Consider the following 26,005-nt stretch of genomic DNA (forward strand, 5'->3'; position numbering starts at 1 on the left):
GATCTTACAGGGAATACTGTAGCTTGTCCTCCGAGTCCTGACCAGGGATGGGCAGCAGTGTAATCCATCACTGCTGGAGCCCGCCCACAGTCCCCACACACTTACCGCACGACTACATTTATTGATTCAAAAATAAAAAATAAAATACAGGTTGAGTATCCCATATCCAAATATTCCGAAATACAGAATATTCCGAAATACAGACTTTTTTGAGTGAGAGTGAGATAGTGAAACCATTGTTTTTTGATGGCTCAATGTACACAAACTTTGTTTAATACACAAAGTTATTAAAAATATTGTATTAAATGACCTTCAGGCTGTGTGTATAAGTTGTATATGAAACATAAATGAATTGTGTGAATGTAGACACACTTTGTGAAATACACAAAGTTATAAAAAATATTGGCTAAAATGACCTCCAGGCTGTGTGTATAAGGTGTATATGTAACATAAATGCATTCTGTGCTTAGACTTAGGTCCCATCACCATGATATCTCATTATGGTATGCAATTATTCCAAAATACGGAAAGATCCCATATCCAAAATACCTCTGGTCCCAAGCATTTTGGATAAGGGAGACTCAACCTGTAATGCAGTCTACTGGCACTGAGGCTGCTGGCCCTAGGCTTAAGATGCTCCTAGGCATTTGCTTATAATGCCTATCCCTAGGGTTGGCTCTAAGCCAGAGTGTCCATATGCTTCTCTTCCATGTTTTTTCTATAATATTAAGGTTTCAGACAATTCCACATGATATAAAATCAAATAGAACTGTTTCTGATGGTTCTATAGAAAATGGTGGTTTTGGGGCGATTTTTGGTTGTATTGAGGTTCTATTTTCAAATAGACTGTTAGTAGATTAGCTTTTCCTATTGATGTCTATGGTGAAGTACCGATGGTTTATTTGAAGTTCTATTTGTGTGTGAAGTCAAATTTCTAGTGATTTTGAGTCTATTTTGCCCTTAGTAAATAACTGATTGTCAAATGCACCACCAAATTACCTCAAAATGGACTGAAACTGAAAATCGACCTTTAGTAAATATACCCCCAAGTATGTAGTGATTGGGCTTTACAGGATGCACTGCAAGGTTCAATACCCAGGTGTTACAGAGTGCAGAAAATGAGTTGAAAGTATTACGGCATTAGGCACCAATCAAAAATCATCAAAGCAAAACTCTTCCCACGAGCATCCAAGTATAATGTACCCTTGACCAAATGAAAAACATTACACTACACAGCAATTATTGTCTCATTTTGAAAATGTGATAAGCTGAATGAATATTGTTCCATACATATACCACATAGCCATAAGTATGTGGCCAGCCCTTCTACTGCCCTTCATGGCGGAGGCATCTCGTTTAAAAGTGTTTGATACCCCATAGGTAGTAAGCACTTTTGATCAATAGGGGTGCGAATCAGGCTGGGTGAAGGCTGCCTTTGCCAGCGTTTAAATGCTGTGGCAATGGCAATTCACCCCCTTCACACACAATTGAATTGCTCCTTAAGTACTGTTCATGTTAATGGCAACATATAGGAGCAACAACAACTCTGCTGCAAACCTACTGTTTCTGGAAGCAATATCCGCACAAACTGTTTCAGATATTCATAGGTAGGGCAACAAATGGCTCAGTATTTGCACAGAAGCCTTATATCATCATGTGCAATGCCAAAGAACAGATGAAGTGGTGTACAGAACACCACCTCTGATTACTGAAGCAGTGGAAACTCATTCTCTGGACAGACAAATCATGCTTCACTAACTGGCAGTTCGATGAAGGAGGAATAATTAGAGAGATTTAATGGTTTGGCCTGAGCCCTTTGTCCACAGTGAAAAGAAATCTTGCTATATCATTTAATGATATTATACAGAATTCCAACTTTGTGAAAAGCCCTTTTCCTGTTTCAGCATAACAGTATCACTATCATAGGCAAATGCACGGGGTTTCCCCTCTTCCCTTTCAGCTGGTCAGTGGCCACTACACTACATGCTGTATAAAGGGAAGAACTGTTGCACATGCCCAGTGGCAGCAGATTTACCTACCAAGCCTGCAGTGTGTGTCTGTGGATATAAGTGCTCAATCATCGCACCAGAGAGAGAATCTGGTACTGTAAGTGGCTTACTATGATCAAGTACTGTGGATTACATGAACTGCACTTTGTTGGGGGCAGACTATGTACTTGAGGATTGGAGTTGAGAACCACTGGTTTACTGATTTTGGTGTGGATGTCAAACCAATCGAACACCTTTGGAATGAATTGGAATGTCGATGGTGAGCTGTGCCTTATTGCCCAACATCAGTGCTGACCTCACTAGCACTTTTGTAACTACAGTAAATAGATTATTTTCACCATATCCCAAAATCTAGTGGGAAGTCTTCCCAGAAGAATTGAGTCTGATAAAACAGCAAAAGGAGAACCAGTATAATTTAGATGCCAATTGTTTTGAAATTAAATGTTCAGTAAGCACACATAGATGCACTGTAATATTCAGGTCCTCATATATGTTTGACTATGTAGTATATTTGATCATAACTTACTGATGCACTAATCCTCACAGTTCACCCCCAAAATTACTGGGAGCCAATTGAATTGTGAGGTTTCAGGGTCTATACTAAACATAAACTGCACAAATGCACTTAGGGCTTTGGCAGTGCACTTCTACACCCTGGGCCGTTACCAGCATCTGTGACATCATGACATCAAAGGAGAGGGGCTTAAGAGCTGTACACTGAGCGCCAGGTGCATTCTAAAGAACCCTACAAGATGAATACAAGTGCTATCGGTGTAGCAATGATGCCATTCTTTTGGCCGTGTGTCCCGGGAGGTGGCACCAGTTGTACATCCCTAGTTATGGCCCTGGATACACTTGATATTTTGTGACTCAAGCCATACTGAAATCTCTAGTTGGGAAGTTTTTGGGGTTTATATCTCACTAATTCTATTACAGACTGTTTCTCATTAACACAATTTGACTTATGCTGAAAGCACAAAACTTTTATGTATGAGCAAGTTCATTTATATGGTGCTGTAAAGTATACATAGCACAAACAGCGGATACAATTTAAGGAATGACAACTTCAGTCCTGAAGAACTTGCAATCTAACATATTTAAATAGCATATACTCTTCAAATGCTGTTCTCTGCCCAGCTCCATGTTATTAGGGACCCTGTGAACAGCAGCTCTGGCTATAAATCTATATCTCAACCTGACGGTGTCTACAAGTCGTGGGTGTCTAAAGACACAGTTGCACTGACATCGGCGGCCATAGACAGGTGCATTATCTGCTGGCCAAGCCAATGGACCCTTCTTTGTACGCACATCGGCAGAATTTTGCAGAAGCTAGTCTGCGGTAGGATGTCTATCAGCAACTGAATTATCATAAAGAAGCAGTAGTGGCAGCACCAAAAGATGCAGGCACTACTACAACTGCGTCTGACATGGAAATACCACAATTATCTGGTCACCTCTGACCTATTTGTGCAGGACCTTCAGCATCAAACTGTGATCACAACCTCTCAAATATGCTGACCTGTCTAAGCAAAGCCTTACGCAAAAGTTCTTTAGACCTCCTTTATTAAAATAACAATATAAAAGTACTGCACTTCTCTTTGCAACAAAGGCATATCTCGTGTTTGTCTTTTAAACTTTTGTATAATAGTTTTTCTAATTTGATCAAAGCATATCTAGAGAATATATCAATGTGCCCACTGCCCAGCACAAATGCCATCTTGGTCATAAAACAGGCAAAAACAAGTGACAATCAGAGATATTTCTGCTTTGCAATGCTCTGAGCTACTATGTATGACCCCCAATGTTTGTGTCTAATGTTTATGTTCTGTGAAGTGGCTCCTGAGTTCCTCTTGAATCTGGTGGACATCTTATGTGTTGTTGGCGACACTGTGACCTTACATTGCAAAGTCTGTGGCCGACCAAAGCCAAACATCACATGGAAGGGACCAGATCAAACCATCCTGCATGATGAGCACAGCACTTATACCATGTCAACCAGGTAGGATCCAAGGTATCTCATTTTTACTGACCCCATGTGTATCCTAATATTTCTCTATAGTGACTGTCACAAATTGTGCTTGCCTAATACTATATACAAGTGTGTCCTACATTGTCCTGTTACCTGCTTGTGGTCTCACTTTGCTCATATATCTCCCCCAGATTGTCATGGTGTCTCTCACGAACGCCCATATAGTCTACTCTATGTCACTATCTCACTATGGCCCCTAGCTTTGTCCTGATAGCTCGCAGTATGGTCCCCACTCTGTCATGATGTCTCTCACCATCTCCCTGTGACCCCATTACATTGTCCTGATATCTCACACATTGGCATCCACTCTGCCATGATGTTTCCCACTATCTCCTTATGATCCCTAATATTGACCTGATATTTCACACTATGACCCCCACTCTAACTTGATGTCTCTCACTGTCTCCCTATGACCCCTTACATTTACCTGATATCTCACAGTATGGTATATGCACAAGGAGAGAAAGTATGACTCTTGTTTGGGCGCACTCTTATCTCAAAATCAAATGTTAGTTGTTGGGTAATGTGCCCAACCTAGGTGAGGTAGTCTTTTATTCTTGCTCTCTAGGATACATAGAAATTAATCCAGACATGTACACCTAGATAATAATGAATAAATCCAATGGAAGGTGACTACTTAAAATTTATGGAATGTTCAGATCTTGATTATGCCTGGATAACCGCATATAGGAAGATAGCCACATATTATGCTACTTCCGTCTGCCAAAGATCAGTACAAAACTGTGTTTGTATTAATGAGTCCTGGTTGGGTTAGATATATCAGTGGGAAAACCCACATATGAATAAACAGTTGTATTTGTCGGCCAATATCATAGAGAGGTCGTGACGAATAGAGTTTCAAGAAATAGTAGGAATGAGTGTAAGTGGTGATACTGCTGTTGGTGTTGAGTCGATAGGGAAGATAGTCCTCCTACTACACTGTGTATTCCCTAGAAGTCGCCCATCTAGGTACTGACCCAGCCCACCTCCGTTTAGCTTCCAAGATCGGACGAGATTGGGCGTGAGCGCAGGGGTATGGTCGTAGGAAGGTTGGACCCTACAGCACCAATGAGAGTGCACCGAAATGGAGGGATGGAGTCCTCTGAAGAAGTGAGTGGGACTGGGTGAGGAGGGGGGATAGCAGCTGTTTGAATAGGTGTGAATCTGCTGTCCACGTTAGACTGAAGAGACGTGTCCCCTAGGGGGGCACGCTCCCCAGAATCGTGGATGAGAGTTCACAGAAGGAAGCCAAGTTAGGAAAGCGAGAGGGCGCAGAGTAAGAAGATATCTGCAGGGTAATGACGATAGTAAGTACACCTCTTGGATTGTATTAAATGAATCTCTAATATATTTGAGTATCACTTATGGTAGTGGTCGAGAGTTACACGTATGGTACATACAGTTTGAAATTTGCCTTAGGCAGATTATGCGCGAGACTAGGACATTGCAAATCCCCAATTTGAACGTCAAACAAGTGAGTACCTACAAAGGATATATTGGTAATCAGCCTCGCTGGAAATATCAGCTAAATTGGTTGCATGATTTTTATGGAAAATACAAAAAAATGCATTCAAAGGTACAGAATTGTACTACTATGGTATACAATCTAGTATAATAAGGCATTACATATCCCCCATTCGAACGTCAAACAGGTGAGTGCCCATAGGGGATATATAGGTGGTCAACCTTGCTGATAATATCAGCAAAATTGGTTGCATGAATATTGCTAAAGCATAAATTCTTAATCAATAAAGTATCAAAAATCAGTTGGAAAAAGCAGCAAAATTTGTTACTAAATTATTAAAGGGTTATCAAGATATAGTGCTAAAGTGTCAGACCTGAATCAATAGGGATCAAAATATTATCGAATCAATTTGTCATACAGGCATATTCCCAAGAGAAAGCAGGCACGTATCCACAAGGGACATATTTATGATCGGCATAGCTGGAGATACCAGCAAAAGTTATTTAAATAAATGCTTTAAAAAATACATAAATATACTGCTAAAGCATGAAAATTGAAAAAATGAGGGATCAAATGTCACCCAATCCAACATCAAACAGGCATATGCCCTTGAGAAACTGCTGAAGCATGAAATCTGAAATCAATAAAGGATCAAATATCACCCAATCCATTATCAGACAGGCATGTGCCCAGGAGGAATATCCACAAGGGACATATTTATGATCGGCATAGCTGGATATACCAGCATAAGTTATTTAAATAAATGCTTTCAAAAATACATAAATATACTGCTAAAGCATAAAAGTTGAAAAAATGAGGGATCAAATGTCACCCAATCCAACATCAAACAGGCATGTGCCCTAGAGAAACTGCTGAAGCATGAAATCTGAAAACAATTAAGGATCAAATATCACCCAATCCAATATCAGACAGGCATGTGCCCAGGAGGAAAACGCGTTTCACCCAGTCATGGGCTTGTTCACTTCCTTTCTGAGTCGCTCATCCAGGTATTCTGTCAGAGTATTTAAATGCCCCTGCAAATTGCTGTCCGCCTATGGCTAATCATGAGGGCGGGGTTGTATTAACACTCTAGTCCAATCGAGAGCCAGCAAGGGACGCATCACTGGGGCGGACTTGAGAGACAGATAGGGAAGGGCGGAAGTTTTACATGCTATTTCCGCCCTAATGTGTTGTAAAAATGATAAGGGAAATGGTATGATAATCATATCCCTCGTAGCGGAGTAGAGCTAGTTGGGGTCGGCGGGAGTTACTGATGTGGAGGCTGAGTGCGGATAACTACACTGGGCGACACAGTTTGGTCGCGCTGTGCTGGCGGAAGCTACAGTCTGAGCTTCCGCCCCGCCTTGTTTTCCCTGGTTGCCAGGATACCCGCGTCATCATACGGCATGACGCTGGTATGTTTGTGCGGGCGGAGGCTGAATTCTGAGCTTCCGCCCGTCAGAGACTTTGTGTTGGTGGGTTGCTAGGATACCCACGTATGCAGAGTTAGATCCCTCGAAAAATAGGAGTTGGTGGGTTACTAGGAAACCCACGTCTTCAAAATCTGGTGAACATTAATGCAGGCTGAATCGGGAATAGGAAAATGTAAAGCTAAGAAAATACAAATACCATGATAACTTGGGAATAAAATAAAAATGCACTAATTGGAGAGGTACGTGAAGCGGTGTTGTGAGGGGAAAAGCCCTAAAGAGTAAAAAGTATACAGGACAAGTGTGACAATGAGGTGTAGACCCTGTTGGAAATGACTAGAAGAAAAAAGGGGAGATTAGATGGGTGAATAGAAGGTTTGAGAATGCAATACATGCCATTAAATACGTGTGCATTTGGGTTGATATTTGGAACAGTGGAATGGGTGAACTGTGATAGGTGGTGCGAGATGTTTGATGTGTCTAGAGGTGAGGATGTGTGTGCGGAGGAAGCGAAGGGCAAGGGAACAGGAGCAAGGCATGACTGTGAAGTGATATGAGTTGTGTTGTCATACACGGGTTAGGCAGAGATTGTATATTTGAACAGGAGGACTTGTAGTGGGGACAGTGCATGAGTGATAGTAAAGAGTGAATCGTGTTGAATATAGGACGTTGAGGGGGGATGAGATGCGTGTTGTGAAAAACCGTGCGTGGGTGATAACAATCAGATCAGTAGTGTTATCTGTGGCGTGGGTGGTATAGCGCCAATCAGGGTAGCGAATATTTATGGAATTGATTCAGGTCTGACACTTTAGCACTATATCTTGATAACCCTTTAATAATTTAGTAACAAATTTTGCTGCTTTTTCCATCTGATTTTTGATACTTTATTGATTAAGAATTTATGCTTTAGCAATATTCATGCAACCAATTTTGCTGATATTTTCAGCAAGGTTGACCACCTATATATCCCTTATGGGCACTCACCTGTTTGACGTTCGAATGGGGGATATGTAATGCCTTATTATACTAGATTGTATACCATAGTAGTACAATTCTGTACCTTTGAATGCATTTTTTTGTATTTTCCATAAAAATCATGCAACCAATTTAGCTGATATTTCCAGCGAGGCTGATTACCAATATATCCTTTGTAGGTACTCACTTGTTTGACGTTCAAATTGGGGATTTGCAATGTCCTAGTCTCGCGCATAATCTGCCTAAGGCAAATTTCAAACTGTATGTACCATACGTGTAACTCTCGACCACTACCATAAGTGATACTCAAATATATTAGAGATTCATTTAATACAATCCAAGAGGTGTACTTACTATCGTCATTACCCTGCAGATATCTTCTTACTCTGCGCCCTCTCGCTTTCCTAACTTGGCTTCCTTCTGTGAACTCTCATCCACGATTCTGGGGAGCGTGCCCCCCTAGGGGACACGTCTCTTCAGTCTAACGTGGACAGCAGATTCACACCTATTCAAACAGCTGCTATCCCCCCTCCTCACCCAGTCCCACTCACTTCTTCAGAGGACTCCATCCCTCCATTTCGGTGCACTCTCATTGGTGCTGTAGGGTCCAACCTTCCTACGACCATACCCCTGCGCTCACGCCCAATCTCGTCCGATCTTGGAAGCTAAACGGAGGTGGGCTGGGTCAGTATCTAGATGGGCGACTTCTAGGGAATACCCAGTGTAGTAGGAGGACTATCTTCCCTATCGACTCAACACCAACAGCAGTATCACCACTTACACTCATTCCTACTATTTCTTGAAACTCTATTCGTCACGACCTCTCTATGATATTGGCCGACAAATACAACTGTTTATTCATATGTGGGTTTTCCCACTGATATATCTAACCCAACCAGGACTCATTAATACAAACACAGTTTTGTACTGATCTTTGGCAGACGGAAGTAGCATAATATGTGGCTATCTTCCTATATGCGGTTATCCAGGCATAATCAAGATCTGAACATTCCATAAATTTGAAGTAGTCACCTTCCATTGGATTTATTCATTATTATCTAGGTGTACATGTCTGGATTAATTTTTATGTATCCTAGAGAGCAAGAATAAAAGACTACCTCACCTAGGTTGGGCACATTACCCAACAACTAACATTTGATTTTGAGATAAGAGTGCGCCCAAACAAGAGTCATACTTTCTCTCCTTGTGCATATACAACTGTTTTCTTTGACTCTGGGCGCACCGCCATACGGACTAATAGGAATTTCCACACATATTGTCCACTTCTGGCTAATTTTGGATTGATCACGTAGTTAGAATCTAGGTCGGTGCAGGATCAAAAACCCTTCTTTCCTATCTCACAGTATGGCCCCACGCTGTCCTGATGTCTCTCACTTTTTCCTTATGGCCCCCACTCACACACTCATTCTCAGTCTCTAACAGTGTAAAGCATCATTAGTGTTGGGGTAATTGTTATAATATCCACGTGTCCTGTTAAGAGGCCTACCTATATGTCATTAGACACAGTTGGTAATTCATGTAATCACCAATTTTTTCTCTGCATACAGTGAGTCTGGAGACATCAAGCTGAAGATCTGCAACTTGATGCCTCAGGACAGTGGCATCTATACCTGCGTGGCCGCAAATGAGCTTGGCTCAGCCTCAACGTCTGCCACTATTAAAGTGCAAGGTACATTAGAGAGAAATATAGACAACCGAGGACAATTATCTGAACATGCAATCTTAAAGGCAACACTAGTGAAAAGAAGTTTTAAATCTCTTAAAATAAATGTGCCCTTCTCAGACACCATTCTTTGTAATTGATGTTTAATGAATAAGGGCTGAGTACCCAGCCATTATGTTTTACTTTGGTATGTATACGTTTTTAAATGCTCTGTCTTCATGTCAACAGTTGAAAATATTCCTAATGCTTCCACTAACTATCTGGAGATGTACTAAGCCTTGTAGAGTGATAAAGTGAAGAGAGATAAAGTACCAGCCAATCACCTTCTAAGTGCCATGTTACAGGCTCTGTTTGAAAAATGACAGTTATGAGCTGATTGGCCTCTGACATATCTCTTGATCTGCAATAAAAGTCTTGATGCATATTTTGTGTAATTGGAGCATATTTTACAAACAAGTCTACTGTATATCTTTTAATAGTTTGAAATTTTCAATAAAAAACATGTAAGGGCAACTGTTAAAGCATAAAACCCTTTTAATGCTGATTGAGGCTGATAATTTAACCCCCCAATCTCTATAAGCCTTCGACTACCCTCATGTGTTCCCATTATAGGTGTCCCCGGAGCTCCCAGCCAGCCCATTGCTCAGGAAAGGAGCAGTTCGTCTGTCATTCTCCGCTGGCTTCCACCTTCTAGCACAGGGAATTGCACTATCTCAGGGTACACCGTGGAGTACAAGGATGAAGGTAGAGTGGGACAATACATGGATTAGTCTGTGGTGTCATACTAGGGGAAGTATTATCAGTTCATGTGCAATTTGTTCCTGTAGGTTCCCAGGTTTGGCAGCAGTCTGTTGCCTGTACTCTTGACTCTTACCTTGTGTTAGAAGATCTATGCCCAGGAGCTATATACCAGTTTCGGGTCAGCGCCAGCAACCCTTGGGGTATCAGTCTTCCCAGCGACCCATCTCAACCCCTCAGACTTCCAGAGAATGGTAAGGACCCCACCCAGTATTGTTTTGCTTTTTTTTTTATAGAAAGATGATGATACTGAAAGTCTGCACAATATCCCCCTTTCTCTCCCAAATGGACATAATGTATCTGTGGTGTCATGCTCATGACTTAATCTCTCTTGTTTTGTGACTTACCTCTGCCATCAGTCTTGCATCCCAAGAGTATACTGTTTTACTGAGTCCATTATCTGAAAGCCCTGCTCAGTTTACAAGCTGCAGCCTGTGTTGCTGAATCTTCTGATTAGCCACCTGTGTGAGATCTACTACAGTATGTGAGTAATCTGTAGAGTCCTGAATTCAGTAGTGAAGTCTGTCCATGCTGTCCCAGCACAGTGAACCCAGCATGACATGCTAACTTCAGTTCTAGCTCTCCATAGTGCTCTGCTCACTCTCCGCTTCGCCAGCATTTTGGCCTACTTCCTCCATATCAGAGTTCCCTCCAAAACTGAGACATGGCCACTGCCATGACACTTGCAATCAGCTGACTGCCGATTCCACAACCTGTCAAAGTCGAAAAATATTGCAGAACACACAGCACGTATAAACTGCACACACATGCCCACTGCGCGTGCACATGTACGCACTTTGCGTATGGTCGCTCCCGCGGTCCTGCGCATCGGCGCGTGGTATGGGTATTTACGGCAGAGTTTGTGTACGTATGGAGGGCCATTAGAACACATTACATATTTAATCCAAATAGTGCACAATGTACACATAGTCTCCTGGCACCACATCAGAAAGTTATAGCTGTTTAAATGGTTGCAGAACAAAGGGATTCACCTTTACAGGATAAGAGGGGACAGACTAAGGTTATAAGGTGATATTTGGTATCCAGCTGTAGGGTATTTTAAGGGAAACATTCCGGTGTTGGTCTGCGGAAGATCGCATGTTCCTGCGGATAGTTATGTGCAGAAGCAGCATATAGATATAAACTGTATTTACTGTATATTATGTATGCGGCGGGAATCCAGAGGAGACCACCCACATTGCTGCATAAGGTTTAGAGTGTAATATCATTGCATTACATTACTGTGAAGGTTTAAAGTGTATCTCTGGGTGTGTATGCGCTGCGAGTACTTTGTACCGTCAGCGCGGCGTGTGTACGCAAAGTCCGTACACTACGGAACCCTTTTACGCTAATAGCGTAAAAGGTGCGTAGTGTGAAATAAGTATAGCGGCCACAGCGGCTAAAGGTTTAAAGTGTATTTAAGGTGTGTTTAAGGTATAGCTTTTATTCCTGTAAAGATAATCGACATTATCAAACCACAGACTCTGCAGCGGTCACCTACCTCTACACCAATCTGTTGCTGTATTCTGCCTAACCAATCCCTGGATTAGTATTGGTCATCTGCTCAGTTCCTCCAATCAGTGCTCTACAGGGGGAATATAAGGATTGCACAGACAAGCAGCAAGTGCCTTGAACAAAATCGCTTCACTAAGCTGTGTCACTAGGCTCAAGACTCTGAATTCCTGCAGCTTGTGGTAGTACTCTGTCTGCACCATCGGTTCCAGCCCAATATTAGAAGCATTATCGGTTTCAGCCCAATATTAGAAGCATTAGCTGTTCCAGCCTGATATTAGAAGCATCATCGGTTCCCGCCCGATATAAGAAGCATCATCAGTTCCAGCTAGATATTACAAGCATCATCGGTTCCAGCCCGATATAAGAAGCATCATCGGTTCCAGCCCGATATAAGAAGCATCATCGGTTCCTGCCCAGTATAAGAAGTATCATCGGTTCCAGGCTGATATAAGAAGCATTATCGGTTCCAGCCTGATATAAGAAGTATCATCGGTTTCAGCCCAATAATTCTGTACCATCGGTTCCAGTCCGATAATCCTGTGCCATCAGTTCCAGTCTTATAACCTGTGTCATTGGTTCTAGTCAGACACTCTGGGGGTAATTCAGACCTGATCGCTCGCTAGTGTTTTTTTGCAGTCCAGCGTTCGCATAGTCGGAGCCCATTGCGGAGTGTATTTCAGCTGTGCAAGTGTGCGATCGCATGTGCAGCCGAGCGGTACAAAAAACCCTGTGCGGTTTCTGAGTTGCCCTGAATTTACTCAGCCGCTGTGATCACTTCAGCCTGTCCGGGGGCCGGAATTGACGTCAGACACCCGCCCTGCAAATGCTTGGACACGCCTGCGTTTTTCCAACAACTCCCTGAAAACGGTTAGTTGCCACCCACAGACACCTTCTTCCTGTCAATCTTCTTGCGATCAGCTGTGCGAATGGATTCTTCGTAAAACCCATCTCACAGCAACGATCCGTTTTGTACCTGTGCGACGAGCCTGCGCATTGTGGTGCATACTCATGCGCAGTTCTGATCTGATCGCAGTGTTGCCTTATACAGGGCAGCATTAACCCCTGGTGCACACTGGAGTGTTTTGTCATTTGCCTGCAGTGCAGCCCAGAGCTCCTAATAGTAATGCAGGGCAGCAGTATCCATTTATTGGTTTACACTAGGGCCCGCAAAAGTTTTTCGTGTGTACCATCAATTCCAATAATATAAGCGCAGTGATTCACAGCAGTGTGTAAAAATAATAAATATAACCCCCTCCCCCAAAAAAACAACAAAAACCCATTGTGTGTGTTCAGGACAAGGCTGTGACACTGTGTTGCAATAATGCTTAGTAGGTGCCATGTCACCGCGTTAATAATATTCGCGCTGTGAAAGTCGCAGTGTGAAGTTGTTGTCATTTGTTAAAAAAAAACAGAAAAAGGTGTTTTCTTTTCTTTGTAAAATTTGTGTTTGTTCAGTGCCAAGCCATGCCACCACGTTAATACAGAAGAGGAAACAACATTTGCTGCCCATAGGTCCACAAATGAAGGTAATACTCAAGAGAAAAGGGACATGAGTCTACAACCAAGGAGCTCAGTCTTGGGTAAAGACTTGTCCTCGATCATGAAGAAAATAAGTTAATTCCTCCATGGCTGCAACATGCCAAATCTGTGTTTATAGTGTAGAGAGAGTAGGGGAAGAGGTCTGTTTCCAATTTAGAGCAATCAAGGATTTTGTCGCCACCAAAATATGTGCAACCACTTTTTTAGAAAATTTACTGAGGCCCGGGATGGGACAGCACAACAAAAATATCCTGGCATCTTTTGGTACTGGAGTTTGTAGGAGAGATTTCAGAAGGCCACGTACCAAGTTCCAGAAGGGGGCTATAATCAGTCAGAACCACCATATATGGATCATAGCAACCCTGCCAGCAATCGGGTGAGGAAGATGGGAACATTTTGCTAAGTCTCTCAGGAGTATAATACTAGAGATGAGCGCCTGAAATTTTTCGGGTTTTGTGTTTTGGTTTTGGGTTCGGTTCCGCGGCCGTGTTTTGGGTTCGAACGCGTTTTGGCAAAACCTCACCGAATTATTTTTGTCGGATTCGGGTGTGTTTTGGATTCGGGTGTTTTTTTCAAAAAACCCTAAAAAACAGCTTAAATCATAGAATTTGGGGGTAATTTTGATCCCAAAGTATTATTAACCTCAAAAAACATAATTTACACTCATTTTCAGCCTATTCTGAACACATCACACCTCACAATATTATTTTTAGTCCTAAAATTTGCACCGAGGTCGCTGTGTGAGTAAGATAAGCGACCCTAGTGGCCGACACAAACACCGGGCCCATCTAGGTGTGGCACTGCAGTGTCACGCAGGATGTCCCTTCCAAAAAACCCTCCCCAAACAGCACATGATTTAAAGAAAAAAAGAGGCGCAATGAGGTAGCTGTGTGAGTAAGATTAGCGACCCTAGTGGCCGACACAAACACCGGGCCCATCTAGGAGTGGCACTGCAGTGTCACGCAGGATGTCCCTTCCAAAAAACCCTCCCCAAACAGCACATGACGCAAAGAAAAAAAGAGGCGCAATGAGGTAGCTGACTGTGTGAGAAAGATAAGCGACCCTAGTGGCCGACACAAACACCGGGCCCATCTAGGAGTGGCACTGCAGTGTCACGCAGGATGGCCCTTCCAAAAAACCCTCCCCAAACAGCACATGACGCAAAGAAAAAAAGAGGCGCAATGAGGTAGCTGACTGTGTGAGTAAGATTAGCGACCCTAGTGGCCGACACAAACACCGGGCACATCTAGGAGTGGCACTGCAGTGTCACGCAGGATGTCCCTTCCAAAAAACCCTCCCCAAACAGCACATGACGCAAAGAAAAAAAGAGGCGCAATGAGGTAGCTGTGTGAGTAAGATTAGCGACCCTAGTGGCCGACACAAACACCGGGCCCATCTAGGAGTGGCACTGCAGTGTCACGCAGGATGTCCCTTCCAAAAAACCCTCCCCAATCAGCACATGATGCAAAGAAAAAGAAAAGAAAAAAGAGGTGCAAGATGGAATTATCCTTGGGCCCTCCCACCCACCCTTATGTTGTATAAACAAAACAGGACATGCACACTTTAACCAACCCATCATTTCAGTGACAGGGTCTGCCACACGACTGTGACTGATATGACGGGTTGGTTTGGACCCCCCCCAAAAAAGAAGCAATTAATCTCTCCTTGCACAAACTGGCTCTACAGAGGCAAGATGTCCACCTCATCTTCACCCTCCGATATATCACCGTGTACATCCCCCTCCTCACAGATTATCAATTCGTCCCCACTGGAATCCACCATCTCAGCTCCCTGTGTACTTTGTGGAGGCAATTGCTGCTGGTCAATGTCTCCGCGGAGGAATTGATTATAATTCATTTTAATGAACATCATCTTCTCCACATTTTCTGGATGTAACCTCGTACGCCGATTGCTGACAAGGTGAGCGGCGGCACTAAACACTCTTTCGGAGTACACACTTGTGGGAGGGCAACTTAGGTAGAATAAAGCCAGTTTGTGCAAGGGCCTCCAAATTGCCTCTTTTTCCTGCCAGTATAAGTACGGACTGTGTGACGTGCCTACTTGGATGCGGTCACTCATATAATCCTCCACCATTCTATCAATGTTGAGAGAATCATATGCAGTGACAGTACAGTAGACGACATGTCCGTAATCGTTGTCAGGTCCTTCAGTCCGGACCAGATGTCAGCATCAGCAGTCGCTCCAGACTGCCCTGCATCACCGCCAGCGGGTGGGCTCGGAATTCTGAGCCTTTTCCTCGCACCCCCAGTTGCGGGAGAATGTGAAGGAGGAGATGTTGACAGGTCGCGTTCCGCTTGACTTGACAATTTTGTCACCAGCAGGTCTTTCAACCCCAGCAGACCTGTGTCTGCCGGAAAGAGAGATCCAAGGTAGGCTTTAAATCTAGGATCGAGCACGGTGGCCAAAATGTAGTGCTCTGATTTCAACAGATTGACCACCCGTGAATCCTTGTTAAGCGAATTAAGGGCTGCATCCACAAGTCCCACATGCCTAGCGGAATCGCTCCGTGTTAGCTCCTTCTTCAATGCCTCCAGCTTCTTCTGCAAAAGCCTGATGAGGGGAATGACCTGACTCAGGCTGGCAGTGTCTGAACTGACTTCACGTGTGGCAAGTTCAAAGGGCATCAGAACCTTGCACAACGTTGAAATCATTCTCCACTGCACTTGAGACAGGTGCATTCCACCTACTATATCGTGCTCAATTGTATAGGCTTGAATGGCCTTTTGCTGCTCCTCCAACCTCTGAAGCATATAGAGGGTTGAATTCCACCTCGTTACCACTTCTTGCTTCAGATGATGGCAGGGCAGGTTCAGTAGTTTTTGGTGGTGCTCCAGTTTTCTGTACGTGGTGCCTGTACGCCGAAAGTGTCCCGCAATTCTTCTGGCCACCGACAGCATCTCTTGCACGCCCCTGTCGTTTTTTAAAAAATTCTGCACCACCAAATTCAAGGTATGTGCAAAACATGGGACGTGCTGGAATTGGCCCAGATTTAATGCACACACAATATTGCTGGCGTTGTCCGATGCCACAAATCCACAGGAGAGTCCAATTGGGGTAAGCCATTCCGCGATGATCTTCCTCAGTTGCCGTAAGAGGTTTTCAGCTGTGTGCGTATTCTGGAAAGCGGTGATACAAAGCGTAGCCTGCCTAGGAAAGAGTTGGCGTTTGCGAGATGCTGCTACTGGTGCCGCCGCTGCTGTTCTTGCGGCGGGAGTCCATACATCTACCCAGTGGGCTGTCACAGTCATATAGTCCTGACCCTGCCCTGCTCCACTTGTCCACATGTCCGTGGTTAAGTGGACATTGGGTACAGCTGCATTTTTTAGGACACTGGTGACTCTTTTTCTGAGGTCTGTGTACATTTTCGGTATCGCCTGCCTAGAGAAATGGAACCTAGATGGTATTTGGTACCGGGGACACAGTACCTCCAACAAGTCTCTAGTTGGCTCTGCAGTAATGATGGATACCGGAACCACATTTCTCACCACCCAGGATGCCAAGGCCTCAGTTATCCGCTTTGCAGTAGGATGACTGCTGTGATATTTCATCTTCCTCGCAAAGGACTGTTGAACAGTCAATTGCTTACTGGAAGTAGTACAAGTGGGCTTACGACTTCCCCTCTGGGATGACCATCGACTCCCAGCGGCAACAACAGCAGCGCCAGCAGCAGTAGGCGTTACACGCAAGGATGCATCGGAGGAATCCCAGGCAGGAGAGGACTCGTCAGACTTGCCAGTGACATGGCCTGCAGGACTATTGGCATTCCTGGGGAAGGAGGAAATTGACACTGAGGGAGTTGGTGGGGTGGTTTGCGTGAGCTTGGTTACAAGAGGAAGGGATTTACTGGTCAGTGGACTGCTTCCGCTGTCACCCAAAGTTTTTGAACTTGTCACTGACTTATTATGAATGCGCTGCAGGTGACGTATAAGGGAGGATGTTCCGAGGTGGTTAACGTCCTTACCCCTACTTATTACAGCTTGACAAAGGGAACACACGGCTTGACACCTGTTGTCCGCATTTCTGGTGAAATACCTCCACACCGAAGAGCTGATTTTTTTGGTATTTTCACCTGGCATGTCAACGGCCATATTCCTCCCACGGACAACAGGTGTCTCCCCGGGTGCCTGACTTAAACAAACCACCTCACCATCAGAATCCTCCTGGTCAATTTCCTCCCCAGCGCCAGCAACACCCATATCCTCCTCATCCTGGTGTACTTCAACACTGACATCTTCAATCTGACTATCAGGAACTGGACTGCGGGTGCTCCTTCCAGCACTTGCAGGGGGCGTGCAAATGGTGGAAGGCGCATGCTCTTCACCTCCAGTGTTGGGAAGGTCAGGCATCGCAACCGACACAATTGGACTCTCCTTGTGGATTTGGGATTTCGAAGAACGCACAGTTCTTTGCGGTGCTTTTGCCAGCTTGAGTCTTTTCAGTTTTCTAGCGAGAGGCTGAGTGCTTCCATCCTCATGTGAAGCTGAACCACTAGCCATGAACATAGGCCAGGGCCTCAGCCGTTCCTTGCCACACCGTGTGGTAAATGGCATATTGGCAAGTTTACGCTTCTCCTCCGACAATTTTATTTTAGGTTTTGGAGTCCTTTTTTTTCTGATATTTGGTGTTTTGGATTTGACATGCTCTGTACTATGACATTGGGCATCGGCCTTGGCAGACGACGTTGCTGGCATTTCATCGTCTCGGCCATGACTAGTGGCAGCAGCTTCAGCACGAGGTGGAAGTGGATCTTGATCTTTCCCTAATTTTGGAACCTCAACTTTTTTGTTCTCCATATTTTATAGGCAGAACTAAAAGGCACCTCAGGTAAACAATGGAGATGGATGGATTGGATACTAGTATTGGATACCTGCCGACTGCCGACACAGAGGTAGCCACAGCCGTGAACTACCGCACTGTACACTGGTTGATAAAGAGATAGTAGTATACTCGTAACAACTAGTATGACACTATGACGACGGTATAAAGAATGAAAAAAAAACCACGGTTAGGTGGTATATATTATAATAATAATACAATTATGGATGGACGGACTGCCTGCCGACTGCCGACACAGAGGTAGCCACAGCCGTGAACTACCGCACTGTACACTGGTTGATAAAGAGATAGTAGTATACTCGTAACAACTAGTATGACACTATGACGGTATAAAGAATGAAAAAAAAACCACGGTTAGGTGGTATATATTATAATAATAATACAATTATGGATGGACGGACTGCCTGCCGACTGCCGACACAGAGGTAGCCACAGCCGTGAACTACCGCACTGTACACTGGTTGATAAAGAGATAGTAGTATACTCGTAACAACTAGTATGACACTATGACGACGGTATAAAGAATGAAAAAAAAACCACGGTTAGGTGGTATATATTATAATAATAATACAATTATGGATGGACGGACTGCCTGCCGACTGCCGACACAGAGGTAGCCACAGCCGTGAACTACCGCACTGTACACTGGTTGATAAAGAGATAGTAGTATACTCGTAACAACTAGTATGACACTATGACGACGGTATAAAGAATGAAAAAAAAACCACGGTTAGGTGGTATATATTATAATAATAATACAATTATGGATGGACGGACTGCCTGCCGACTGCCGACACAGAGGTAGCCACACCCGTGAACTACCGCACTGTACACTGGTTGATAAAGAGATAGTAGTATACTCGTAACAACTAGTATGACACTATGACGACGGTATAAAGAATGAAAAAAAAACCACGGTTAGGTGGTATATATTATAATAATAATACAATTATGGATGGACGGACTGCCTGCCGACTGCCGACACAGAGGTAGCCACAGCCGTGAACTACCGCACTGTACACTGGTTGATAAAGAGATAGTAGTATACTCGTAACAACTAGTATGACACTATGACGACGGTATAAAGAATGGAAAAAAAACCACGGTTAGGTGGTATATATTATAATAATAATACAATTATGGATGGACGGACTGCCTGCCGACTGCCGACACAGAGGTAGCCACAGCCGTGAACTACCGCACTGTACACTGGTTGATAAAGAGATAGTAGTATACTCGTAACAACTAGTATGACACTATGACGACGGTATAAAGAATGAAAAAAAAACCACGGTTAGGTGGTATATATTATAATAATAATACAATTATGGATGGACGGACTGCCTGCCGACTGCCGACACAGAGGTAGCCACAGCCGTGAACTACCGCACTGTACACTGGTTGATAAAGAGATAGTAGTATACTCGTAACAACTAGTATGACACTATGACGGTATAAAGAATGAAAAAAAAAACCACGGTTAGGTGGTATATATTATAATAATAATACAATTATGGATGGACGGACTGCCTGCCGACTGCCGACACAGAGGTAGCCACAGCCGTGAACTACCGCACTGTACACTGGTTGATAAAGAGATAGTAGTATACTCGTAACAACTAGTATGACACTATGACGGTATAAAGAATGAAAAAAAAACCACGGTTAGGTGGTATATATTATAATAATAATACAATTATGGATGGACGGACTGCCTGCCGACTGCCGACACAGAGGTAGCCACAGCCGTGAACTACCGCACTGTACACTGGTTGATAAAGAGATAGTAGTATACTCGTAACAACTAGTATGACACTATGACGGTATAAAGAATGAAAAAAAAACCACGGTTAGGTGGTATATATTATAATAATAATACAATTATGGATGGACGGACTGCCTGCCGACTGCCGACACAGAGGTAGCCACAGCCGTGAACTACCGCACTGTACACTGGTTGATAAAGAGATAGTAGTATACTCGTAACAACTAGTATGACACTATGACGACGGTATAAAGAAAGAAAAAAAAATACCACGGTTAGGTGGTATATATTGTAATACAATTATGGATGGACGGACTGCCTGCCGAGTTCCGACTGCCGACACAGAGGTAGCCACAGCCGTGAACTACCGCACTGTACTGTGTCTGCTGCTAATATAGACTGGTTGATAAAGAGATAGTATACAATACATACAACAATATACTACTATACTGGTGGTCAGGCACTGGTCACCACTAGTCACACTGGCAGTGGCACTCCTGCAGCAAAAGTGTGCACTGTTTAATTTTAAATTAATATAATATTATGTACTCCTGGGGGCTCCTGCTATAACAACCTGCAGTGCTCCCCAGTCTCCCCCACAATTATTATAAGCTTTGCCTTTTATACATTGATGTGCAGCACACTGGGCTGAGCTGAGTGCACACAGACTGAGTCACACTGTGTGACTGGCTGCTGCTGTGTATCGTTTTTTTTCAGGCAGAGAACGGATATAGCAGAGAACGGATATATTAAAATAAATAAAAGTTAACTAACAACAACTGCACTGGTCACTGTGGTAAACTCTGTCTGACTCTGCACAATCTCTCTCTCTCTTCTAATCTAATTTCTAATGGAGAGGACGCCAGCCACGTCCTCTCCCTATCAATCTCAATGCACGTGTGAAAATGGCGGCGACGCGCGGCTCCTTATATAGAATCCGAGTCTCGCGAGAATCCGACAGCGTCATGATGACGTTCGGGCGCGCTCGGGTTAACCGAGCAAGGCGGGAGGATCCGAGTCTGCTCGGACCCGTGAAAAAAACATGAAGTTCGTGCGGGTTCGGTTTCAGAGAAACCGAACCCGCTCATCTCTATATAATACCAGCAATAATAGATTTTATATGCTGTGTCAACATCTGGTGGAGGTCCAAGGTCCTGTTCCCAAGCAACTTCTTGGGGCCTCAAAGCAGAGAGGGTGGCATCAAGAAGGGCCTAAAGCTGGGAAATGAACCGTTTAGACAAAGGGCTCAAAGAACAGACAGTAGGGAGTGTAAAAAATGGCAAATTTGAAGGAATTCAAAAGGATTAAGTATCTGGGTTGGGGTTTTCTGTTGTAATTCAAGTAGAGATAACCATTGACCTTGATCAGAAAAATCAGTAGCGAATTTAAGCCAATTATGGAACGTTGTGGTAGAAGATCCAGGAGGATATGGGATTTTGCTAAACAGGGGTCAAGGGGGATGTTGAGGAGGTAAAATTCATTTTGAGAGAGGTGTGGAATTATTTTTACTCAAATCCTGACAACAATTGTCAATCCATCTATAGTGTTTGTGAAGTCAAAGTAAGTAGAGATATGGACATTAACCATCTAGGAAGCTCCTCCCTTTTACATGATTTGCAGCAAGCTCATGAATAGTTTTTGTCAAAACCTGAAAAATCTGCCAAAATAATACCATGCAGTCCTCTTGCGTCCAGTTTGCTAAGGCTAGGTTATGTCCAGGATTCCTCAGAAGGATCATTGAGCGCTATGCCTACTGCTGCTGCTTCTGCAGTGAATCTTCATCCCAGAAGGGGACCAAAATGCCACTGTACCCACTGTCCATTTAATAACAGATATGTGGATAAGCAGTACTGGCCAAACTAAAGATTACATTCAGCATCAGCAGTAAGTAACCCAAAACGTCAGCTTTTGCCAGAGGCAGGCTACTCTTTGTATCTCCGGCTTTACTAAGAGGCAAAACTAAAAACTAAATGGCTTACACTGCTAGGACTTTCCTCTGCATTTGTCATTTCTGATAACGCCGTATTATTATGAGGGCATTACAACTGGGTGACTATTAACACGTCCCGTGTTTTACACACATAATCAACTTGGTGGCACAGATTTTTTTTTTAAATGACAGGGGCGTGCAAGAGATGATGTCTGTGGCCCAAAAACTTTCAGCACATTTTCAGCATTCAGCAACAGCATGTAGGATGTTGCAGCGGATGTTAGAACAGTTCAATTTGCCATGCCATCAACTGAAGCAAGAGGTAGTAACAAGGTGGACTTCCACCCTGTATATGCTTCAGTGAATGGAGGAACAGCAGCAAGTGATCCAAGTGTACACAGCAAGTCATAACATAGGTAGGGGGAGGGGAAATGTGGAGATCAGGTTTTTTATTGGCTTCACAAAAACCAAAGTGTTGTCAACATCTTGAATCAGATCACTACATTTTGACACAGATCTTAAGATGCAAAGAGCTCCTTGTGAGCAAGTTGGCAGCTCAAATGGTACATGACACGAGAACGTCTCCTCCTTCAGTTTCTTCTTAAACTGCTGTTGCCAGGAAAAAAACTTAGGTTCTTAGGTTTCCCAAAAGACCCACTGGAGATGAAGATGAGTCAACTCAGTGCACCAGAGTGGCACAACATTTTAACGTCTGGTCTATTCTCTAAGAACTGCTGAACATTAGTGACACCTCTACAGCGACTCAGTCTGATATGGTAGCAATTCATAGAATGATGGAGGATTATTTTAATGAGTGTACAAATGAGCATGTCAGACAGTCCCAGTGACTACTGAGAAGAAAAAAAAAGGCTATTTGGAACCCATTGTACAAACTTCCTTTGCTGTACATAAGCTGCCCATTCTCCAGTGTTTACTCTGAAAGAGTTTTCACCACAGGTGGGAACCTTGTGAGTGATCGGTCAAGGAGGCTACTTCCTCAAAATGTGGAAAAGAAGATGTTCATAAAAATGAACTACAAATTCCATGAGTAAAACCTTTCCTGCCAATTACATTCAGAGACTACTGTAATGGTGGATTCCAGCGGGGATGAATCAATGGTGGTCATTCTGAGTTGTTCGCTCGCTGCTAATTTTCGCAGTGCAGCGATTAAGTGAAAAAACTGCAAAAATGTGCATGCGCATGTTACGCAGCGCACATGCGCTAAGTACTTTCACACAAAACTTTGTAGATTTACACAAGCTCGAGCGACTTTTTTCATCACTCGAGTGATCGTAGTGTGATTGACAGGAAGTGGGAGTTTCTGGGCGGAAACTGGCTGTTTTCAGGGAGTGTGCAAAAAAGCGCAGGCGTGCCAGGTAAAAATGCAGGAGTGTCTGGAGAAACGGGGGAGTGGCTGGCCGAACGCAGGGTGTGTTTGTGACGTCAAACCAGGAACTAAACGGACTGAGGTGATCGCAGTCTAGGAGTAGGTCTGAAGATACTCAGAAACTGCAGCAAATTATTTAGTAGCAGTTCTGCTAATCTTTCGTTCGCTATTCTGCTAAGCTAAGATACACTCCCAGAGGGCGGTGGCCTAGCGTTTGCAATTCTGCTAAAAGCAGCTAGCGAGCGAACAACTCGGAATGAGGGCCAATGTCTTTGACATGCTGTGGGGTAAGCAGGTGAGGCAGAGCCTTTCTTGTCATACTAACGTATACACCAGAGTTTTGACTATGTAAAGTATATTTAAAAATACAAGGAATATATTAGAAATATGTTCTGCGTATTATTCTAATCATTTTTATAGTCAAAACTCTGGACTAAAAAGTATATTGCAGGTGAGGCACTGCCTATCTTTTATGCACATCTGTGATCAAAACTCACCAAATTTCAAGCAGTATATACTGCTGCAGCTTTGTATAAAGCCCACATGAACCATTGGGCTCATATATTGTGTGTTAATCTGGCTCTGATACTAGCCAGTGCCTTCTGAGCCATTTACCTCACTGCATGTCCCTGGTTAATATTGTATGATGATGATGTTAACGCTGATGAGGGTGATGATGAGAATGACCTCTTCCAACTGTAGATAGGATTAATAACACTATTAGTTGCCTTAAGCCAATTGGTAGCTTGTTTTGAGTAAACGTGGCAATTACTGTTGCTGAAGTGCTTGGTTTGTTGAACTGTTGCATGTCCTTTTTATTATCCAATATAAGTGTGGGTGCAAGGGAGCAAGGACAGTTCCATCTTGCACCACTTTTCTGCAAGTACCGTGTAGCAATGTTTCAGAGTTTTGCTATAAACTGCCATGTGTTTGTGCCGCAGCTCTATCGCTTAGTAACCAGCCAGCTTGCTGCAGCCGTTGGCCAACCAGAATCAGCTTTATTGACCAAGTATACACAAATATACAAGGAATTCAGTTCCGATATGCCACATCTCTCCAATAGACACATAGAAAAAGGGAAAAAACACATTAGACATAAAAATATATGTCCATAATTAAATTCTGTGTAGTCTATAACCCCAATAAACCTACGTGATAGCCTTTAGGAAGAATCTATTCCTGTGCCTTTGCACCAGCAACAGCTGCGATCTGTAACGTCTGCCAGATGGCAATAATTGAAACAGATCGTGGGCAGGATGCAGGTGATCTCCTATAATATTACCTGCCCATTTCCTTAGCCTACTCAAGTACAATTCTTCAATCGAGGTAAAGCTCAACCCCAATAATTCTTTCGGCCCTCCTGACCACCCGTTGAAGTTGGGTCTTGTGCTTCTCTGTAGCTGATTAACCACACTATAATCAACATACAGAGGACAGACTGGACTATTGCTGTGTAAAAGAGAGTCAACAATCCCTGCGGCAAACCAGACTTCCTAAATTGCCAAAAGAAGTACAGCCTCTGCTGCACCTTCCTCACAATAACATCAGTATTGATCCTTGGAAATTATAGAACCATTGAATCTGAAGGACTCCATCACAGATACTGCTGTATGGTGAAAAAATATTATGAGCTCTGTGGTTGTCAAATTTACTGGAAATCACTGGAAATTAATGTTATTAATAATACTGTAGGAACAAAAACAGGCCCAATTTTCATGATTTTAGCAATTTTTCGCAGTTTAAAAAAAAATACAGATCCAAAACTAAAACACTTGAGGTTGGTATTGCCAAATTAGAACAAAAACACAAAATTAATACAGATCCAAAACACGGGGTTGGCATACATCTCTAGTTCTGATCTGTAGGCGACTACATCTTTTACATTGTGAGTAGTTTAGCAGCATCTTGACCTGTGGAGACTGACTAGCTGAACTCACATCATGCAGTAATGCACAATGGGGGTAATTCCAAGTTGATCGCAGCAGGAAATTTTTTAGCAGTTGGGCAAAACCATGTGCACTGCAGAGGAGGCAGATATAACATATGCAGAAAGAGTTAGATTTGGGTGGGTTATTTTGCTTCTGTGCAGGGTAAATACTGGCTGCTTTATTTTTACACTGCAATTTAGATTGCAGATTGAACACACCCCACCCAAATCTAACTCTCTCTGCACATGTTATATCTGCCCCCCCCTGCAGTGCACATGGTTTTGCCCAACTGCTACAAAATTTCCTGCTGCGATCAACTTGGAATTACCCCCAATGTCTCTTGCTTGTCCAGACTTCCCAGTCACACTCAAGAAAGTACAGCTGGTGGGTATAAGATGCCATGAAATATGTGCTGACACTTATACTTATTTTTTTTCCTCAAAGATGCAAATGCTGATGGATCAACTGTATGTTGGAAAGAGAACTTTGACCAAGTATATGTGGAACAGAACGAGATTGGACGGTTTGTGATAAATCCAATTGCATTTTAAGTATCCAAAACTAAAAATAAATCCACAATGGTTATTATAAATGAATATTCTTATATGATGCAATAATTCAACTGCTTATAATTTTGTACTCTTGGTTATTACCCACTTTCTTTTCTGTCATTCAGTCCTTTAAAATATACATC

The 26,005-nt window shown here is 43.3% G+C and overlaps 1 protein-coding gene and 2 pseudogenes across 1 annotated transcript in view; 2 read left to right on the plus strand and 1 right to left on the minus strand.

Moving 5' to 3' along the window:
- LOC134944122 (kalirin-like) overlaps positions 1-26,005 on the plus strand; it is an 88,265-nt gene that overhangs the window by 51,094 nt on the left and 11,166 nt on the right. The window contains exons 3-7 of the mRNA XM_063932695.1: positions 3,843-4,008; positions 9,477-9,598; positions 10,205-10,336; positions 10,420-10,584; positions 25,756-25,834. Of these exons, the coding sequence (XP_063788765.1) occupies positions 3,843-4,008; positions 9,477-9,598; positions 10,205-10,336; positions 10,420-10,584; positions 25,756-25,834 (664 nt within the window). The remainder of the gene's footprint in view (positions 1-3,842; positions 4,009-9,476; positions 9,599-10,204; positions 10,337-10,419; positions 10,585-25,755; positions 25,835-26,005) is intronic.
- LOC134946107 (5S ribosomal RNA) lies at positions 4,967-5,085 on the minus strand (annotated as a pseudogene).
- Positions 8,523-8,641, plus strand: LOC134947378 (5S ribosomal RNA; annotated as a pseudogene).

This window comes from Pseudophryne corroboree, chromosome 7, assembly GCF_028390025.1.
Source record: "Pseudophryne corroboree isolate aPseCor3 chromosome 7, aPseCor3.hap2, whole genome shotgun sequence".
Lineage (NCBI taxonomy): Eukaryota > Metazoa > Chordata > Amphibia > Anura > Myobatrachidae > Pseudophryne > Pseudophryne corroboree.